Source organism: Chinchilla lanigera, unplaced genomic scaffold (assembly GCF_000276665.1).
Source record: "Chinchilla lanigera isolate Chin_1 unplaced genomic scaffold, ChiLan1.0 scaffold00026, whole genome shotgun sequence".
In the NCBI taxonomy this organism is placed as follows: domain Eukaryota; kingdom Metazoa; phylum Chordata; class Mammalia; order Rodentia; family Chinchillidae; genus Chinchilla; species Chinchilla lanigera.
In genome coordinates this window covers 467926-487072 of record NW_004955427.1, presented here as the reverse complement: position 1 = coordinate 487072, position 19147 = coordinate 467926, and the positions used below count along the sequence as shown (strand labels likewise).

The 19147-nt window shown below is 41.9% G+C and overlaps 1 protein-coding gene across 5 annotated transcripts in view; it reads left to right on the top strand.

Moving 5' to 3' along the window:
• Positions 1 to 19147, top strand: part of Dcbld2 (discoidin, CUB and LCCL domain containing 2) — an 82901-nt gene that overhangs the window by 49648 nt on the left and 14106 nt on the right. For all 5 annotated transcript variants that reach the window (XM_013515116.1, XM_013515119.1, XM_013515117.1 and 2 more), the window contains 6 exons: positions 8314 to 8365; positions 10275 to 10347; positions 10630 to 10763; positions 12769 to 12809; positions 13865 to 14080; positions 15154 to 15278. In XM_013515116.1, the coding sequence (XP_013370570.1) occupies positions 8314 to 8365; positions 10275 to 10347; positions 10630 to 10763; positions 12769 to 12809; positions 13865 to 14080; positions 15154 to 15278 (641 nt within the window). The remainder of the gene's footprint in view (positions 1 to 8313; positions 8366 to 10274; positions 10348 to 10629; positions 10764 to 12768; positions 12810 to 13864; positions 14081 to 15153; positions 15279 to 19147) is intronic.

Below are 19147 nucleotides of genomic sequence, written 5' to 3'. Positions count from 1 at the left end.
TTTTTTTTTTTTTTTTTTTCTGTACCTGATTGAATTGCCTTTCTTCTGTTTTACTTCATCTTTTGTAAAATTTTAAAAATTTAATTAGTATATATTGACAAGTGAGGTAGGGGGGATTGATTCCCTGTTTTGTTTTTATGATTTGATCAGAAAGTGAGAAACCTGTATCCAATATTTTGGAAGAGGATCTCGTCGTGTAACCTCCCTTAACCTTAGATGACCCATCTGTGAAAACAGAAGCAACTTGAAATAACTGGTCTGAAGAATAATGACAACTAATAACACCAGAGAAATTAGTCCAAAACCTGGATGGAGCCAATTCATATTACCAGATAGTCTGAAAAGCATTTAGGTTGATCTAAGCAGTTTGGGTAAATTGTCTGTTGGAATAGGTGACCCAACTATGAAAAAGTTATCACAGCTTGTACTCTGTGGAGGCCAGCACTAGGCCTGCCATTATGTAAATGGGATGTCAAAATCAAGCGATTGATTCAACCGCACTGCTTTTAGCTTGTATTTTAAACTCTTATATCTATTTGTAAAATACTAAAGCTTTTTTTAACACCAGCCCAACTCTGGACTGCAAAAGAGGTAATCAATACCACCAGGAATCAGGAGAACACCAAAGACCCACAAAAGCCCCTAAATCAGCAGCAAATCCTGTATATGATATCAAGAAGAAATCTGTAATTAAAATGAGTTTTATTAGCTGTGCAATCTAAAATGAAGAAAATTTTTTATTGTAACTCTAAAAGAACAAATCTATCACTGAAATGCACGTTTTTTAAGACAATGGGCAAAGTTTTTATTTATGGAAATTTTTTTTTATAATCTTTGAAAAATATCTCCCTTATTGTAAATCTTGGAAAATATGATTTGTTTTAAACTAAAGGCAAACTTTTTATCTTCAGGATGGAAACAGCCTTTTAAATTCATCATCTTAAGGAGAAAATGTAAAAGCCTTTTTTCTTTTAAAATCCCCGCTATTCTCTGTGAGGCTTTATTCCTTGCAAGCTATTCCCACCAGAATGCGCTTTTTGCATCCCTCCAGGTCAGCAATTCAGCCCCTCCTCTAAGCCAGGAAATACCAACCACCCCATAGACCTGTAGCTGCCCCACCCGGAGGCCATCTGCACTTGGGTCCAGGAGCCCTTAAAAATGTTTTTCCTATAAGTAATCAGTTTTATCTTTGAACCTGAAGACCTTTTAAAATAGGACTGTTGGGGCCCAGCGGCCTCTCACTGTACCCTGAGGCGGAGGTCCACAGACTCCAGTGGAGTAATTTGGGGCCCCATTTTAGGAGTTAATAGGAATCCGGAGGAGGGACCAGGTCCAAGCCTCCGCTCCATCACCTCGGGGAAGGATGAGCACCTCCAGCGGCTCACTGTCTGGGTACCCAGAATGGGCGCTCCCGCCCACATTCCCTACCTCCCCCAGGCCAGTGCCAGCGGTGCAGGGTGGAGAGGCGCAGGTTTTTCTTGGCACACCAGCTGTAGCTCTCGCTCTGGGCTCTCACTCTGGCCGCTGGATGTCCAGTTCTTTCCCAAATTCCAAGCGCAGGCACTGATTTGAGCTGGAGGAATTTCCAGTGCCAAGCTCAGGCCCAGCCTTGTCTGGGCGGGTGGCGCTGGCCGCGGGGAGAGCCAGGGGGCGCCACAGGCATGCCCTGCTCACTGGGTTCCGGGTGCACATGTAGTAAGGGGCAGCTACAGCGCGCCAGCAGCTACCGCTGGCAGGCTGCGTGGACACACAGCGGCTGGGAAGCCCCAGCTGGGGCACCGCCGGCCTTGTCCCGCTTGGGCTCGGGATTTGACTGTGAAGTACAGTTCCCAGCTGAGTCCTTTGTGTTTTAAAACCCCTTCTGTCCACAATGCAGAAAAGAGAACAGGGGCACCAAGAAGACAGCAAGCATTGTCATATATATCTGTAAACATCTGTGGTTTTTGAAATTGTTTGTTTCATTTTTAACTACTGGCAATTTCATACCCTTTTCTTTTTGTCTTCCCTTAAGCCTATTTTTTGTAACCGTGTTAAGGTCAGTAAGACCTCCGTGCCCTACTCTTCACACCTGGTAATCGTCAGTGTAACACTCCAGTGCTAACTACTGACCTACCAGTGCACGCGCACCAATTCTGGGGGCTGCTCCCTGCCCAGTTGCCAAATGTGGGACCCCTTCATGGTCCCTGGAGAAAACAGCCAGAGGGTTCAGAAAATAAAGAGAAGAGAAAAGAGCCGAGGTCAGATGAGGTGACCTCTTACCTGATGGGCCAGAGGACTGACTTCAACAGTAGGGGCGTTTATTTTACACTCTTGCAAAGTTAGTAGCCGGAGAGGAAATGTTGCCTAGTGACTAATGACTGTAATTGTCCAGGCAGGATGCTTTTTTCAACACTGAGGTAGCTTGACTGCCTGGCATGCTGGCTCTGTCCTGCCCTCACGTATATGACCAATATCCAGCTCCAGCGGCTCCCAGCATTCTAATTCGTTCCTATATTGTTTACTGAAGGTTTCCAGTGTTTTTTTGTGTTCCTCTTTTTTTTTTCTATGTCTTCTTTTGATATGCTGAGCAATACTTTCCTTATGGTTGTCATTTCTTTTTTTACCTGAACAGTTATTTCTGATGTGATGTCCTCCATAGCCTGATATAGTTGTTTCTTTCCTACAGTTGCTATCATTTCAGAAATTTCAGATAAATGACTTTCATGTTCTTCCATGTTGATGTTTCCTGGACTTGGTGGGGCGGAGGGCTGAGATTGCATTTTGCTTCTTTTTGTCATTTTCAAATCTCCCTAGGTTTCCTGGGATTCAACTTCCGATCCTGAGGTTTCCTGGGTTGGAAACCTGCTATTGCAGCAGGGGTTGGGATGTGGAGGGGTGGAGCCACAAGTCCTGCTCACTTCCACCTCCAGGTGGGGAAGGACTTTCCGAGAGATCTCGGGAGTGGAGCCTGAGAGGTCCCAGGATCCCAGTCAGCTCACCACAGCTCTGCAGGGTCCCAGTCGGCTCACCGCAGCCTCACAGTCCCAGAGCACTTCCCCTTATCCTCTTTTTTAAAAAACTATTAACTGGAGGAAAAGCTAAAAAAAACTTCAAAATTCTGTAGTCTCAGAAATAGCCAATGCTGTCAGTCAGAAATATTCCTAAGAGTGGACGTTAATATTTTTTGATTGAGTTGTTAACAAAAAATATTGACTCAGTATAGTATTATAGATGAGTCAGCCTAAGATATAGTTTTTAAATAAATATTTTATGGAGCAGTTATTAAGTTCTCCAGCCTTCACAATTATTATTAGGTGGATATTTTACATTGTATTTCAGTTTTAAAAATCTGTGTCTATCCATTATAACAGATAATGAGACTGCTGAGTTTAGAGGTGTCTCAGACAAAAACGTGGTGTTCATTACAGAACCTCTGGAATCTCTCGTCTTAGTTTTGACGGCTGTCTTGCTTTTGTCCTTGTGTTCCCTCGTGCCCTTGTCACAGTCGCTTTGTACTACGTCCAGATCCTTTCTCGGGCTTGCTTCATCTTTAAGGGGTAAGGAAGCAGCTCATGAGGGCGGGCAGAAGGTCTTTCTATGGGGGTGAGGATTACAGTCCCTTCGTGTAGGACTGTACTGTGAAGACGTGTAGAATGGACACGATCAGTGCTCTTTCTTCTTTGGGCTGCACAAGGCAGAGAGAGTGCCAGTCTGCTCTGCTAGAAACCTTGAGAGCGTTCTGGTTAGTACTCTTGCCGTTCTCCCTGGTCCAGAGCACCCACGTGAGGTAGACCGTTAGGGTTTTACATAACAACATATACTGTAGTCTTTTGTGTGTGTTAAGTATTTGACTAAAGTTACCAAAGGGAGAACAAAATCCTAGGCAGAAGGTCTTTCTTAGTTAAGAATGTTGTAAATTATATATGTCCCTGCATTTTTAACATATTACTGCCAAGTTCTATTATTATAGGATATGTTTAAGTGGATTTAGCATGGTAATTGATTGCTTTATCAGTATTTATTATAATGTAAGCACTTACACATTCATTTTTTGAATTGCTCCAGAAATCTGGCTTTATTTCTGATTCCTCTGTCTTGCTCAGACTCACAGGCGTCTGCACTTTTGGGGATGTACATACACATTGTCAGCATATAACTACCTCAGCAGCTCTGCTGTTACTTTTCTTGTTCAGGTTGCCATCAATTTTTACCTCAGTGATGACAATAAATTCCGTATTGATATTTGTTTCTGACCCTTTCTCCCTTTAGTCTACTTTCAATTCAGTACTCACTGCGCTCTTTCTAAAATGAAAATCCCATCTTGCTTTGCCAAATGTCTTTACCTACAAGACCCATAGGACTAGGCTGGGTCTCCTGTTTCTCGTTTGACATCATCACTTGTCTTGTTTTGCAGGCCGGCCTCAGACATGCCGGAGTGCTTCCTCATGAGCCCGTGTGACTTTCAGTGCTTATTTTCAGATCCACGTACCTTATGCCTCACGCCATCATCTCTTTTAGAGTTTTATTCAGGTTTTACTCCCTGTAGGAGGTGTAGCGACCGTGTTACTTAAAACTGCCACTCCTTAACATTTCCTAACCATTCTATTTTTCTAAAGTACTTCTCACCTTCTAGCACTGCATATTTTACTGACTAATATTGCCTATTTTCTCTTACCGCCATTGTAATGATTCTTCTCATACGTAGGGATTTTTGTCTGGTTGTTCTTTGTTTTATCTGCAGTACCTAGAACAATACCTCATCATTTGTTTGTTTTTGTTTTTTGTTTTTCTCCGGTACCGGGAACCGAACTCACGACCTTGCGCTGGCCAGGCAGACGCTTTGCCGCTGAGCTAAATCCCCAGCCCCCAACAATACCTCATCATAGTGCATGCTTATTACATATTTGTTGAATGAATAATTGAATGAACTGCCAGCCCTCACTGTTGCACGGTGCATTTTTTAAAAAATCCATCTATGTAGATATTAAATGTAATGGTTATTACTTCTATGATGGCTTTTTATTTAAAGTTTTATAGCAGGTGTATTAACAAGTAAATCTTTGTATGGTTCTCGTAGTCAGAGCATACAGTTCACTGATTTTGCAGTATATTCAGAGTTTCACAGTCATTAGCACCATCACTTTTACAATACTTTTCATCACCTCAAAAGAAACTACATAATTAGTAGGAGTCTTTCTATTTCTCCCTCCCTAATTTTCTCCAGTCCTGTGAAGCCACTGATCTGCATTTGTCTCTGCAGTACGCTTGCTTTGGTCATTCAGTACTGGATCATACACTGTGTGGTCTTTCATCACTGGCTTCTTCCACTGCATGTTTTCAAATTTCATCCACGTTGTAGCACTTACCAGTGCTTCATTCCTTTTTATGACCACATTTTTCTATTTAATGTCACATCTTAAATACTCTGTGTTCTAAGCCCTTTCCAAATACATGGTTTACAAATATTTTTATCCATTCTGTTGGTTGTCTTTCTGTTGTGTCTTTGAGGCACAAAAATTGCTAATTTTGATGAACTTGAGTTTATTTGGTTACTCATCATATATAAAAAAAAATGATTAATCCAATATCAAGATTTTCTCAGTTGACCTTGCTTTCACATTCCAGTGGGCTTGAGAGATGGCTTTAGGGTATGAATAAGAATTCGCAGTCATTTTGAAAATGACTCTTCTAAAAGTCTTTAGTTGTAGTTCTTAAATTCAGATTCACTTTGAGTTACCTTGTGTGTGACCTGTGAGAGGTGACCCATTTCATCCTTTTGCATGTGGATATTAAGCTGTTCCCACATTGTTTTATGCCTCACACCCCCCTGCAGCCCCTACCCAGTTGAAATGTGTGGACACCGTTTCCAGAATTTAATTGACTGTACATTTGAGGGTTTAATTCCATTTCATTCCTTATGATCATGTCTTTTCATTGCTGTCTGAAGTTTCTGAAGCAGATAGTTCTTCTGAGCTGCGTTCACCTTGTCTGGCTGTTCTTACTAGCTTGGAGTGCCACAGTGACAGAATTTCTGGAGGACTGAGCTGTTTACTTGGGAAAAGTTTTCCAAAAAAGACACATAGCATCTTATTCCCTGCTTAATGTGTTTTATTTGCCTTTGTGGAATTGTAAATGTCAGAGTATTTTCTCCAGCCTGCTTTCCCTGGCTTTGGTCTTCTTGGCTTCCCTTGAACTATTAGTTTTGAATTCCTATTTGCATCCTGAGGTCCTCTTTCAGGCACACTGGAGTCTGAGAGCGGGGTCGGCTCGTTTCACATGTGCATGGCATACAGTGTGCGCTGCGTGGACTCACAGCTGAAGTGCTGTTCTGATCCAATGCGGCCATTGTCCAGTAGCTCTCTGGCCAGGGGGTTGAGGGTAAGGGGTCAGCCGGCAGTCCTCCTGTGACTCACACGCCTCTTCACTTCAGGCTGCTCATCTCTCAGGCTGGACTCCTCGTCTGAGAAGCTGGAAGTTCTCTTGATACAGCAGTCATCTTGTGACTTAGATGTAAAGATGGACCGGGGTAACTAGAGCGCGGGTACTTCTGTTTAGATGTGTACCTTCTCAGTCCGTCGGCTGGGTAGAAGTGAGCTCCCATCTAAGTTTATATCCTCTTCAATTTTGAAAAACAGGTTTATCTTAATTATGAAAATATCTATACGTACTGAGGTATACAGTTGCTCTCAAAATACCACTTTCCTGTTAGTATAACAGTTATTATGCTCCACTTTTTTAAAGGTACATTTCCCTTGAAGCTGGGCATGGTGGCACGCACTGTAATCCTAGCACTTGGGACCTGAGGCAGGCAGATCGCCGTGAGTTCAAGGCCAGTCTGAACGACATAGTGAGACCCTGTCTCAAAAATAAATAAATGAATAAATAAACAAAAGATACATTTCAGTTAAATACTAAATTAATTTCCTTTGACGGAGTAACAGATTCCCTGCAAGACAGGTGAAAGGCCAGAACACAACGTGCGTGTGTCCTGGCGGTGTAGTAGAGGAATGCGCTGCCTTCCTCGTCAGCGTGTTGGCCCCTCGGGCGTGGTTCTTCAGCCAAGCATGTATGCGTGAAATCAGCTCTTTCTGTGATTGCCTTTAGGTCGTCTTCGAGGTTCTCCTCCCTGTCAGTAAATGAGTGGACTTGCGAAATCTGCTATCAGAAACTTTCATTCTTCCATTGATAGAATAATTAATGCTCAGTGCAAGCTTCCTGTGTGTGCTACACTGTAATTACTGCTCACAGTACAAAGGCGAGGAGACAGCGTCAGGCTTTGTCCAGGGACTGGGCATTATAAAAAAGATGTCGCTAATAACTAATGCGTTTATGTAACACGTTGTACTCTGAGAACATAGAGTAGTCGTCTGTTCATTAAGGCAAAGAAAACATGAATGCCTGCTATGTGCTGAAGGGGTTTGCCTGGTGAAGGTCAGGGAGTGACCGAGAGAAAGAGACATTCGCTTACGTAGCAGCCTCAGATGCACCTGGGTGATGCGTAGCAGAAACACCTTCCTGGCGAACAGAGTCTTGTACCAGGGCATCCAGAGGAGGGGCAGGGCGGCAAGACGAGAGCTTGAGAGCAAGGCAGGGCCAGGCACTCGAAGACCCTGTAGGCTGCATTGAGGGCTTTGTTTTCTCAAGGCGCTGAATTTTTTAAATTCAAAGTTATGTTTTATATGGATGAGGAACTAGGTCTCAGTTGGAGGCTGACTAGCTCTTACTCAGAAGTGTTGATGTCCATAGAGAACATCAAATTTTAAAAGTTTTGTTTTCTTTAGAGCAGTACCTTACCAGCTTAAGTATGTTGAAGGATAACCTAGAAGAATTTATAAAACAGATTTTGGAGGCCTCTCCAGAGACTCTGGAAGTCTAGATGAGTTCCGCATCTTCCAAGCTGTGAGGTGTTGGGATTTTGATTAGAAGTGAGAGGTGCAAAACTAACCTTTTGTGGGGTCATTGTTTCCTTTGTGTACGAACAGCAAAGAATCATTTTAGTCATAATAATAGCATGAAACACTATTGGAGCTGTGTGATGTAGAGACTGTTTGCAGAGCACAGTTACGTGTGTGTGTGCTCTTCGCTGGCAGGGAACGTAGTAGAAAGCAGCATCGAGAGATGGAAGCATGGAGAGCATCTCTGGGCCTCAGCTCCAGAACTCAGAACACAGCAGTGAGAGAGAGTCTGGGATGAACAAAGATTTGTGACACTTTTAGTACTGTTGAGATTCGTCACGTACAGCAGTACATTTTGAGATTCTGTGGTATTTGGTATTTTAACAAGAGCAGTAAGTCTGTGTATTACTGAATTTGCTTTCTATTTTGGTTTTTTTAGATCTAATTACTTGTTTGGACACTGCATCCAATTTTTTGGAACCTGAGTTCAGGTATGGCCAAATTTATGACGTGTGTACTTAAGTGCTTCTCTTAATCCACTTCTCACCGTGTTACACTGAAGGCTATTGTACGACACATAATCATTGTTTTGGAACGTGAATAAATTAGACTAATTTAAACCTAAACATATAGTTGCCATACTTAAATTCTGCTTTAATTGTAACATTTAGATCATCTCCAAAATGAAAGTTTGATTTTTAAATGCTTTAAAGTAAGACCTGTTGCTCTTTAAAATCTGACAGAATTATTACTATAAATAGAAAAGGTGTTTCTCTGTCTTCATTTCAAGAAAGGGGAGGTTACTGACTCCTTCATTTCTACTTTGTCTCTTGCCTCGACTAGGATCTCCCATATCTAATTTTTGCTAACATGCTACTGCCAAGTAGTTTTTAAAAATGCACACTGCTCGCTTCTCTCCTTAAAAACACTGAGAAACGTTACCGTGACGAAAAGTTCAGGTTCCGTGGCTTCCTCATCAGTCTTTCCGGAGTCGGCCCTGGGCCGTTTCTCCAGCCTCATCTGCGTGTACGTGGGTTACTCTGCTGTGAGCTGTCAGAACTCTTGCTTGGAGCCGCTCTGTTCTGGTCTGCTTGGCAAAAAACCCATTCCAGTAGCCTCCTCTCAGCTTGCTGCCGCTCCTAAAGAACCTTAGGTTGCCTTTAAGAATGGGCTCTGTCTGGAAAGAATACCTTTTTCTGCATCAAGGGTGCCTGGTCTGCGAGAGTAACCAGCCCTGGCATCAGCTGGCTTCCCGCTCTGCTCTTCAGCTCCATCATCACCACCCGAAGCCAAAGTGTTGTTGTCCCTCTGAGGGCTGCTGCATTGTCTTCCTGATGGTGTCCCGGCCTCCACTCATGATTGCTTATACATTTTACCCCCGAGAAGCCAGAATAGTCCCATGTATTGGGTAAAGAAGAGTATGAGTACACACACGTCGTCGTAATGATGTACATATGTAGGCTGTCGAATTCCTTTACTGGCCTCCGTATTTTACGCAGAAACAATCCCATACGCGTCTCCCACAGGCTTCGGTATGGTGTAGTCCCTTCCCATCTCTCTGACCTTCCGTTTGCTCAGTGTACTCTGCCTGCAGTGGCCATTGACACTACAGACACCCGCCACTGTCCTGCCTCAGGAACGTGCTTTGTCGCGGTTGGTGTGCATTTCTACCACTTGTTCCAGTGACAGCTGGCAGATTGCTTACAAACCTCTATTCCCTGACTGAGGCTGTGCAGAGCTCCGTGCCAGAGAGAATCTCTCAGCCATCCCCTGTGACATGGGCACACCGTTGCTCATTTGCCTCATCGGTAAAATGAGGATAATAATAGTGCAAGGTGCACAGGATTGCTGAGTGAATTACCTGAAACACGATGGTTGCGTGGCACATCTGAACTAAGTGTTTCTATTACTTTTATTAAATTTAGAATTTTGCCATTTATTTCAGAGTGCCTTTTCTTTATGACAGAATCAAGATCTAAATATTTGTATGTTGGTTTAATGTCTTTTTCTACCACCAGAATGTAAATTTATTGATGACCAGGGCCATACTTGTTTGGTCGGTACCCAGCCCAGCCAGACACTCAACACTACATAATAGATGTTCCTAAAAGTCCGGGGAGTGTGATGAATAGATTTTATAGTAGAAATGTGTCTGCCATTCATTATGAAGTGAAATAAAGCAATATGTAGAACGCGAGACTTTTGTAAAAATATGACTTAAGAGATGTTGAATATGTGTGGATGGAAAGAAGTCTGAGGAGGCTTTTCTGAAGTGATGCTTTGAGGATGGCGACCTTACGCAAGGTAGTTACACTGAGCAGAAGAACGTATGTGTGGTGTGTTTCGCTTTTCTGGAGCAAGTACAGCGTTACATGAGCTTTGCTTATTTCCATTTCTCAGTAAGTACTGCCCACCTGGTTGTCTCCTGCCTTTCGCTGAGATATCTGGAACGATTCCTCATGGATATAGAGACGTAAGTTGGAAATAGTCTTACTTTGAAGTTGTGATGTAGTTTTTTTAAGACCCTAGAATATTTAGATGTGTGTATGTTATATGCTTTTATCCTTTTATTTTTTAGGAATCTTTTTTTTTTTCTCGTAATCAGCAATGTTTTATTGTTTTTCTTCTGCAAAAAAAGTTACAGTATCAGTACTCTGAGAACTTCCCAGGTCACCTGATTTCTTGCGGAAGTAGAGTGCTGTGATTATAAATCTCAAAAGGGGATCTACACTGATGTTTTCTTTTCTTCCTCAAGTCCTCGCCACTGTGTGTGGCTGGTATACATGCAGGGGTAGTGTCGAATGTGCTGGGCGGCCACATCAGCGTTGTCATCAGCAAAGGCGTCCCGTACTACGGAGGTTCTCTGGCCAACAACGTCACGTCTGTGGTGTAAGTACACGCGCTGTGTGTGATAAGCACGCTGCAGGGAGGCGGGAGGGAGACGAGCTCAGCCTCAACAAGGTCGGTCTTAAAAAGTGCTCGTAAGTGACATTTACGGAGTAAGTGCTCACGTTTGTGTTCTCAGCATCTGAGAGTTTTTAGAAGTATAGGCCGTCTTGTACTACTTCAGCTCATTCTACTTCAAAGAAGTCATTTGGAAGGGTGACTCGTTTCTTAGTGTTCTAAGTCTTTAAAACATCTGGGCTAATACTCTAGAAATTCATTGCCAAATCCTTTATTGTGAAGATCAGAAGGGCTGTTGTGTGCCTTGTAGCCCATGTAAACCAAGATGGATTGAGGATAATTGAGGTTCTTTGAGTGTAAAGTAAATTTTGGCACAGAGGTGTAGTATTGTGATTCTCCCTCTCATCCCAAGAGGATATTGAAGAATGTATTTTCATGGGTTCTGCAGTGTTCTCCTGTTTTATAGAACATACACTAGGCATCAGAAGCAGAAGTTGACATTATGTGGAAACGCAGTATATTTTTATAAGTCTTGCTTCTTGGTGCAGTCAGCAGTATGTATTTATAACTCTTGCCTCTTAGCATGCTCAGTCCTACAGACAGCAGTGGGCCTAACTGAAGCCAGCATTTCCCCAGAGGCCTTAAGCCCGATTCGTGCAGAAGACATGAGCATGGTCCATACCCGGGACGGGGTACAGCAGGAGTTGGCAGCCTTTTTCTGTAAAGATCAAGCTAGTAGACAGTGTAAGCGTTATGGACTACGTGTATCTGTCACTTACTCTTTATTCACTGGTTTTTAACCATGTAAAAACCATTGCTAGTCCACTGGCCATACTAGAGATTACATCATACATGGGCAGGCTGTCATTTTCCCATCCCTGTTGTAAAGTCAGCAGTCCAGCTGCCTTGTGTTTCTTGTTTATAGTTTTGGGGTTTGTTTTTGAGACTGGGACTCACTACATAGTTCAAGTAGTCCTTTAATTCAGTTTTCAACCCAAGCTGACCTTCAACTCCTGGCCATCCTCCTGTCTCAGCCTCCCAAGTATTGGGATTATAGGTGTATACTACCTTGCAAGACTTTTTACTTTTGTTTTTCATTGTTTTTTTGAGACAGGGTCTCACTATGCTACCTTTCTTTTGGCTTCTTCTGCAGGATTTTATATACATCTTTTCGTTCCTTTCTCCTGTTCTACCTTTAGAAAGAACTTCTTTGTGTGTAGATTCTTTCTCTCACACTTCAACAACATGACCATAGATTACATTCCCTTATAGCATTTTGTTACATGCAAGAATATGAGCTGAGGATTATTCTTCCAGGTTGCCTGGAGCCTTCTGACCTGCTCTCCGGTGAACGCCACGCTTGTCTTATTCTTCCACTCATTCTGTCTGTTCGTTTGTTTTTTGGTTTTTTTCCTGTACTGGGAGTCGATCTCATGACCTCGTGCTTGCCAGGCAGGCGCTGTGCCACTGAGCTAAATCCCCAGCCCCTCTTCCACTCATTCTGTTCACCATTCTGCCCCTTCCTTGGAGACTGGGAAGCGGTGCTGCATTCTGGTACTGATACCCACTCTCGGAGATGGAGATACTACAGCCCTGATGCAGTCTGTTAGTAGCCAGCTCCTCTCTGTTTACTCTAGGAAACAAGCCTCTTTCTCTGAGAATAAACCTTACAACCTTTGAAAATAAACCTTGGTCTTTCACCAGAAGTTGCCATTTCACAGAAAAGTTTTAGGACAGTTTATTTTATGAAAAAGAAAACAAGTGTGTAGTAAAGGTTACAGACACATACTTGCATAGTCATATGTGAAACTCCGTATTAGATTCTTGTAGAAGAACTTGTTTATACTGATGTCAAAGATTGCTCTTTGTAAAAATGAGACTCCTTTGAAGAATGGTATCAGTTATCTAATTTTTAACCACAGAAGATTCACTAATAGGAGGAGGTCATGTATTATGTGAATATCATAAAAAATACTTTTTTCTTTTTCAGGGGACACTTATCTACAAGTCTTTTTACATTTAAGACAAGTGGTAAGCCTTTCATGGAATTTCTAACATTATAATTTGTATAACAGCGAATTTTTTTCTAACACCAACTGTTGGTCGGGCATTGTGCTAAGTGCTGGGGGTTTTTGCATTTTCTTACACCCTTCCACTAACAACACTACGACGACTTGGCTGGGGTCAGGTGTGTTCAGGGTGACATGGCATGGACGCTGAGAGGACGGCCTTTAAACTTCAGGCAGCAGAAAATACTCGTTGAATGCAGCTTTTCACTTGCCAGGCATTGTTCTCATGCTGGTGATACAATAGCAAGCAAAAGAAACACACCACCTTCATAGAGGATGTTACATATAAACAAAAACCAGAAGGAGGTAAAGGAGGACATGGCCCACTTGTCTGCTGGGTGTCTCAGAGGGCTGGAGGCGACCTCCATAAACCAGGCTGCTGCTCCTGGGCGCGTCGTCAGCCCCCTGCGACCATGGCGCTCACATGTGCGCACGGACAGCGCTCGGAGAAGAGCACACACACTCTTCTCGTCGTTCCTTACTCAGTGCCGTGTGACTGCTCACGCGCTGGGCACTGAAGGGCTCTGCAGACAACCGAGAGTAAGGGGTGCCTCTGCTCTCCGACGCTGTCATTTGCAAATGGTATGGTTTTCAGACAGAAGCATTTCTCAGAATTTCTTGTTTGCAAATTCTGCAGCGGTGACAAATATAACGGAGGCCATTTTTCCCATTAGAACACAAATGTGGCCATCTTTTCCAGAACTGCAGGACAGACTAAGTATATGAGCTGAGAGGTGCTGCTGCATGCAGCAAGGACGTGTAGGGTATGCGGTAAATACACCATTTTACAGAAGGGACTTGAACGTCTGTGGGTTTTGGTTTCTACGTGGTGATGGGCGATGGGGCCTTCGACTCAGTGCCCGTGGATCCTGAGGAGGGAGCATGGACTTGTAAGTTTCTTCAGGAAACTTCAGGAAGGAAACCCAGGAAGTGCTTGCCTAGTGGTGTAATACTTTGTAGAAAGTGGGTTTACATAGGTTCTGAATCTACATCTGGAAACCAAGCCTTTTTTTCCAGGTTGTTATGGAACGCTGGGAATGGAATCTGGTGTGATTGCTGACCCTCAGATAACAGCGTCGTCTGTATTGGAGTGGACCGACCAGACAGGGCAGAAGAACAGCTGGAAACCCGAAAAGGCCAGACTGAGAAAACCTGGACCTCCTTGGGCTGCTTTTGCCACTGATAAAGATCAGTGGTTACAAATAGATCTGAATAAGGAAAAGAAGGTTACAGGTTAAGAAACATAATTTTCTACAGTCACTGGTAATACTGATTTTGTTTGGAAACCTTGTGACAGCTAAGATTTTCATAGAAAATTAGGTCACTGAAGGTTTAATTATATGCTTCAGTTTTTGTTTACTGGTGCTGTTACTAAAGGTAGTTTTTTAATTTTTTTTTTTTTGGGAGACAGAGTCTTGCTGTATAGCTCAAGCTGAATTGACAGTGATCCTCCTGCCTCAGCCTCCCAAGTGCTAGGATTGCAAGCAAGTGGCACCACTCCTGGCCACTTGTAGTTTTGTAAAACATGGTACTGAGGATTGAACATGGGGCTTTACGTATAACCCCAGACCTTTATTTATTTGCTTTTTTTCATTTTTAAATTTTGAGAGTGTCTCACTAAATTGGTAAATTCCTCAGTGGAGGCCCTAACCTGCAGTTCTTTTTCCTCAGCCTCTCTGAGTGCTGGGATTATAGATGGGCGTCAGCATGCCTGACTGTTATCCAGTTCTTGAAAACTTTACTTTTTCATTGTAATAAAATTAATTTAAGGTAAAATTTCAGTAAAGTGATCCTCAGACATCTAAAATAATCACCTCTTACAGTCATTAAGAAAAATTTATATTTAAGAAGAATCCATTTCAGGTGCTATAAATGCCTAATGTTCTACATGTGCTAAGTGTAAATTTGATTTAGAACTTAGCAAATGGTCAGAATAATTGGTCGAGGTTGATTTAAAGAGTTTTGTTAAAAGATTTCTTTTTCTTTGGTACTGAAAATAATAGCAGTCATCACCTTTCATTTGTCCATTCACAGGAAGTCATTTTTATTCAGAATTTGGGAGATATTATGCAATCATGTGAACATTAGCTGCCAAAATAGGGTGGCTCTTTTCTTTATGTGCTCGCGTAGTTCTCCCTGTCTCTGCAAGGAAACGCCCCAAGGGTTTAGTGCCCACTGTGATGAAAACTTCCACTTAGAAATGAGCCACAGGCAGAAAGGTGTGCACTGGGCAGCCCAAGGGCTCGTGCTCTCATGCTGAAAAACTGGGACTCAGACCCTGAACACTAATGGAAGGTGTTCTGCAGGCATTGTCACCACTGGATCCACCATGGTGGAGCACAACTACTTCGTGTCTGCCTACACCATTCAGTACAGCGCGGACGGGCAGCGGTGGGCTGTGTACAGCGAGTCTGGGGCGGAGCAGTGTAAGGTAAAATGATTGCCAGCTGTTTTTTTAAGACTTCTTTTTAAATGAGCCTCTGCCAAAAGTCACGAAAATTCAGCTATATGAAGATGTGGATGTTTATCATTTTGTCTTCTGCCCTCTTCTGGTTATTTTAGGTAGTGTGAAGTATTGTCTCTATCCTAACTATGGTTAGAAAATTCTCCCTTGATTCTAGATCCCTTGTGGTGATTGTAACCTAAGTACTTGGTGACTTCTGTCACTGCATTTTTAACTGAAATTTTTGGCTACTTCATTAAGAAATATTAGAAAGCAATTTGCAATTTATTGTCTTTATAAACTTACTAATCCACCAAATAAGGGAGAACCCAGTTTGTTCCCAGAGTTCTGCTCTGTAGACAAGAGACAAACAAAAAAGATGAAGTGTTTTAAAAATTGGAGGATCTTTTCAAGATCACCCTGCTAGCTTTTATTGTAGAAAACTTGTGTTTTCCCTACCTGAAGTGTTTCTTTAACATCTAGTGATCATCACGAAATTTTGTTTCACTTAGCAAAGGTTATGAAAATGCTGGAGTGAGCCCGAGAAGATGAGGTGTGGCGAGGAGGCAGAAGCAGTCTCACCCAGACGCTTACACCTTTCACCTGCAGACGTCTCCTGGGCTGCTGGCCTGTGCTCCGTTGCAGGGATATTTAAGTGGGGAGCCCTGTCCCTGAGGCAGATAGATGCCTCCTGTCTAGAGTTGAAACTATGAGCATAATTTTCCAATGAAATTTCCCACTAACTTTGGTTTTGATTATATATTTTCAACTTTGTATTGTATGTTTCATTTGGTTATAATCTTCAATTTGTACTTCTTTCATCAATCTTTAAAGTCCCAGGAATCCTTATTATCTTTTATAGAATATAAATACTTACTCTACCATTGAAGGCCTTCTTTCCTCTCTTGTTTTAATCTTACGAACTGCATCTCTGAGGCACCTCTGTTGAAGCAGAGAGCAGTACTGTCTGTATACCTGTCTTCTGCTTAATGCTCCAGACTTGGTGATTCTTTAATTCTAGCACATCCTTACTTATTATACTTGTGGTATAATATTAATTATTTATTATTTACTATACTCATGGAAAATTTTAAAATTTAAGAATGTTCCATGCTTAATACCTACCAGCATTGAATTATAGTTCTTAAAATTATTTTGCTTCATTTTTGGAAGATAGGGATGGGGTTATAGCTCAGCGGCACAAGTGCCTGCCTGGCAAACACAAGGTCCTGAGTTTGATTTGCTAGTACCAGAAAAATAATAATAATTAGATCATTTTTGGACAATAATTTTTGTAGCTATAGAATTCTAGACTAGCACTTTCTTTTCATACTTAAATAAATTGGTCCGCTTTCCTGGCTTGTATTGTTTTTGATGAGACTTCTGCTGTCAATTTTGAATATCTTCCACAGTTCATTAATAGAGCATATAAATATTGTATGTGTTATACTTGGGTCCTTTTACATTGATTAAGCATTATACTATTTGATATGCCTAGTAATTTTTGATTGATTGCTAGTCATTATGAACTGCTTTCAGTTCATAATGTTTGATGTTATGTCATTGCTTGATGCTAGATTTTTTAAATTGTCGTTATTATTCCCGTATACATTTTTGAGCTTTATTTTTGATGCAGCTCAGCTTTTAGAAAACAGTTTGTTCTTTTTAAGGCTTGCGTCTAATTCTTGCTGGGTTGGACCTGAGCAGCCTTTAGTTCTAATTTTTCCCCACCCCTGAGACAGTACTGTTCTAAGTATTGGGCTCAGTGTCCTGTGTATTGTGAAGTGTCCCCATCTGTGTGTGGCAGCGTGAGGTAATCCCACCACTTGTGTCTGTGAGAATCTTCTGCTGTCCTTCTCCTGGTCGTTGGTCATTTCTCTGCAAGTAACTGAAGGTTGAAAGGAAAACCCTCCACGATCCTCAAAGTCAGCCTCGGTCTGATTCTCTGTCTCCCGCCCTTCGTCTCTCTCCCGCTCTCACCTTTCCTAAACTCTGCCCTGCAGGTTCTAGCTGTTTATAGCCTTGGTGTTTCTGAGCTCTGTCGCCTCAGCTGAGGCCGTCAGGCTCTGTTGGGACCCCTGCGCTGCGACCTACATTTCTCTGGGTAGTACTTGTGGGATAGCAGAGCTCGTCTCATTTGTTTGCCTTTTCTGTGCAGTTATTGCCTTAAGCTGCCTGTTGTCCAATGTCTGAGAAATGTTGTTTCATGTATTTTACTCAGCTGTTCATATTTAAGACCAAAGCATAAGTCCAGCTCTTGTTACTGTATCATACACAGAAGTACAAATTCTCACATTGAATGACATGAAACAATACTTTTTCCTCTCACATTTGTCCATCTGCTTCCTCATCTACCCCGATCTTGGGTGTACAAAGTAGAGTTAACATACGTACACAGCTCACTTTCATTGTTACTTTCTAATATTATGCCATGTCTGTATTTGGTAATGTGCAATAAGATTGAAGTCTCTAGAAGAACGAGAATTCCAACTTCCATTTCCGTTTCATCCTAATGACACCTTGGAAACCTCTCTGTCCTGGGATTCTCAACACATTTGACTATAGCACATCACTTTTACTGTTTCATAAATTGTTATCTTTTAAGATTTTTTATAAAATTGAGATTACAGTGTAAAGACCTCATAGTAATAGCCCCTATACTGACTAGTACATGCTTGTAGTACACGGTGCTTACATTTCCGTGTACGGAATTGGCACATGTATATACACGTCTTCATTCCTTGTTCACCCCCTTCTACTGCCCTTCTTTCTCCCTATAGCTCCATCTTTTGATTCTCTTTTCTGAGGGTATATATTTGTAGTGATAGTTTTTATGTACTAAAATGACATTTTGCTCTAGTTCTTGTTCTAATATAATAAGATTGCAAGTAATTGCCTTTATTTCAGAGAAATAGTTAAGGAAATCATGGAAGCTTATAAGTGTGAAGATTATTATAACTTCAAAACAAACCTTAAAAAAATTTTGAAAAAAAAACTTTTAGAAAATGTAGGATAAGCACATCTTTAGAGACTGGTAATTTGATGTGAATCAGCTAAGAAGAAATAGCCATAATATTTCGGATTAACTTGAGAAATTAAGAATTTACGTGCTCTTACCTTAGCTAATGAAAAAAAACCAAACTCTCTCTCCCTCTCTCTCTCTCTCTCTCTCTCTCTCTATATATATATATATATATATATACAATCAGTCAGTTTGATTTTATGCTAGTGTCCACTTATTGTGAGTCTTGAAAAACTGCCTAGCTGATTTGGCCCAAGAGATCAAGCAAGGCGCTTCATGGGTTGTTGGGTCCCTGTACTTCATGCTGAAACACAGGTAACGGTCACTACCCGGCCTTTACTACCGTGCTGTCCCCTGGTTCTCTGAGTCAGCTCTCTGTGCCCGGCCGATTCCATCCTAAAGAGTATCAGAATTAATGATCGGAAAACGCTTACAAGAGAGCTGGCCCAGAGTAAGGATGTGCAAAGTATTTTCTTGAAGTAGTTGAGGGAAGAAGTCACTTAAAATCATATTTTTGTCTAAGAACTGTTTATGGGATGCATTTGTAGCTGTTCCGTTATGATCGGTAAAGTAGATCACAGAATGGTGTTCTGGAGTTACTTGTCTGGTTCGGGTAGCAACAAGAAATGAAAACTGGAATAATGGGGGGCTTGTCTTAATCGAGTTTCCCAGCAGGTGGAGATATGTAACTGTCCTTAGCTAGTGTCTGTCCGCTCTCAGCCTGTTCATTGAGAAAACAGTTCCAAGAGGCACACAAGCAAAGCATTTCCAGTAAGACTTTGTGATCCACTGTTTTCTATTTTAAAAATAAAATTGAGATATTTAATCATTTGGA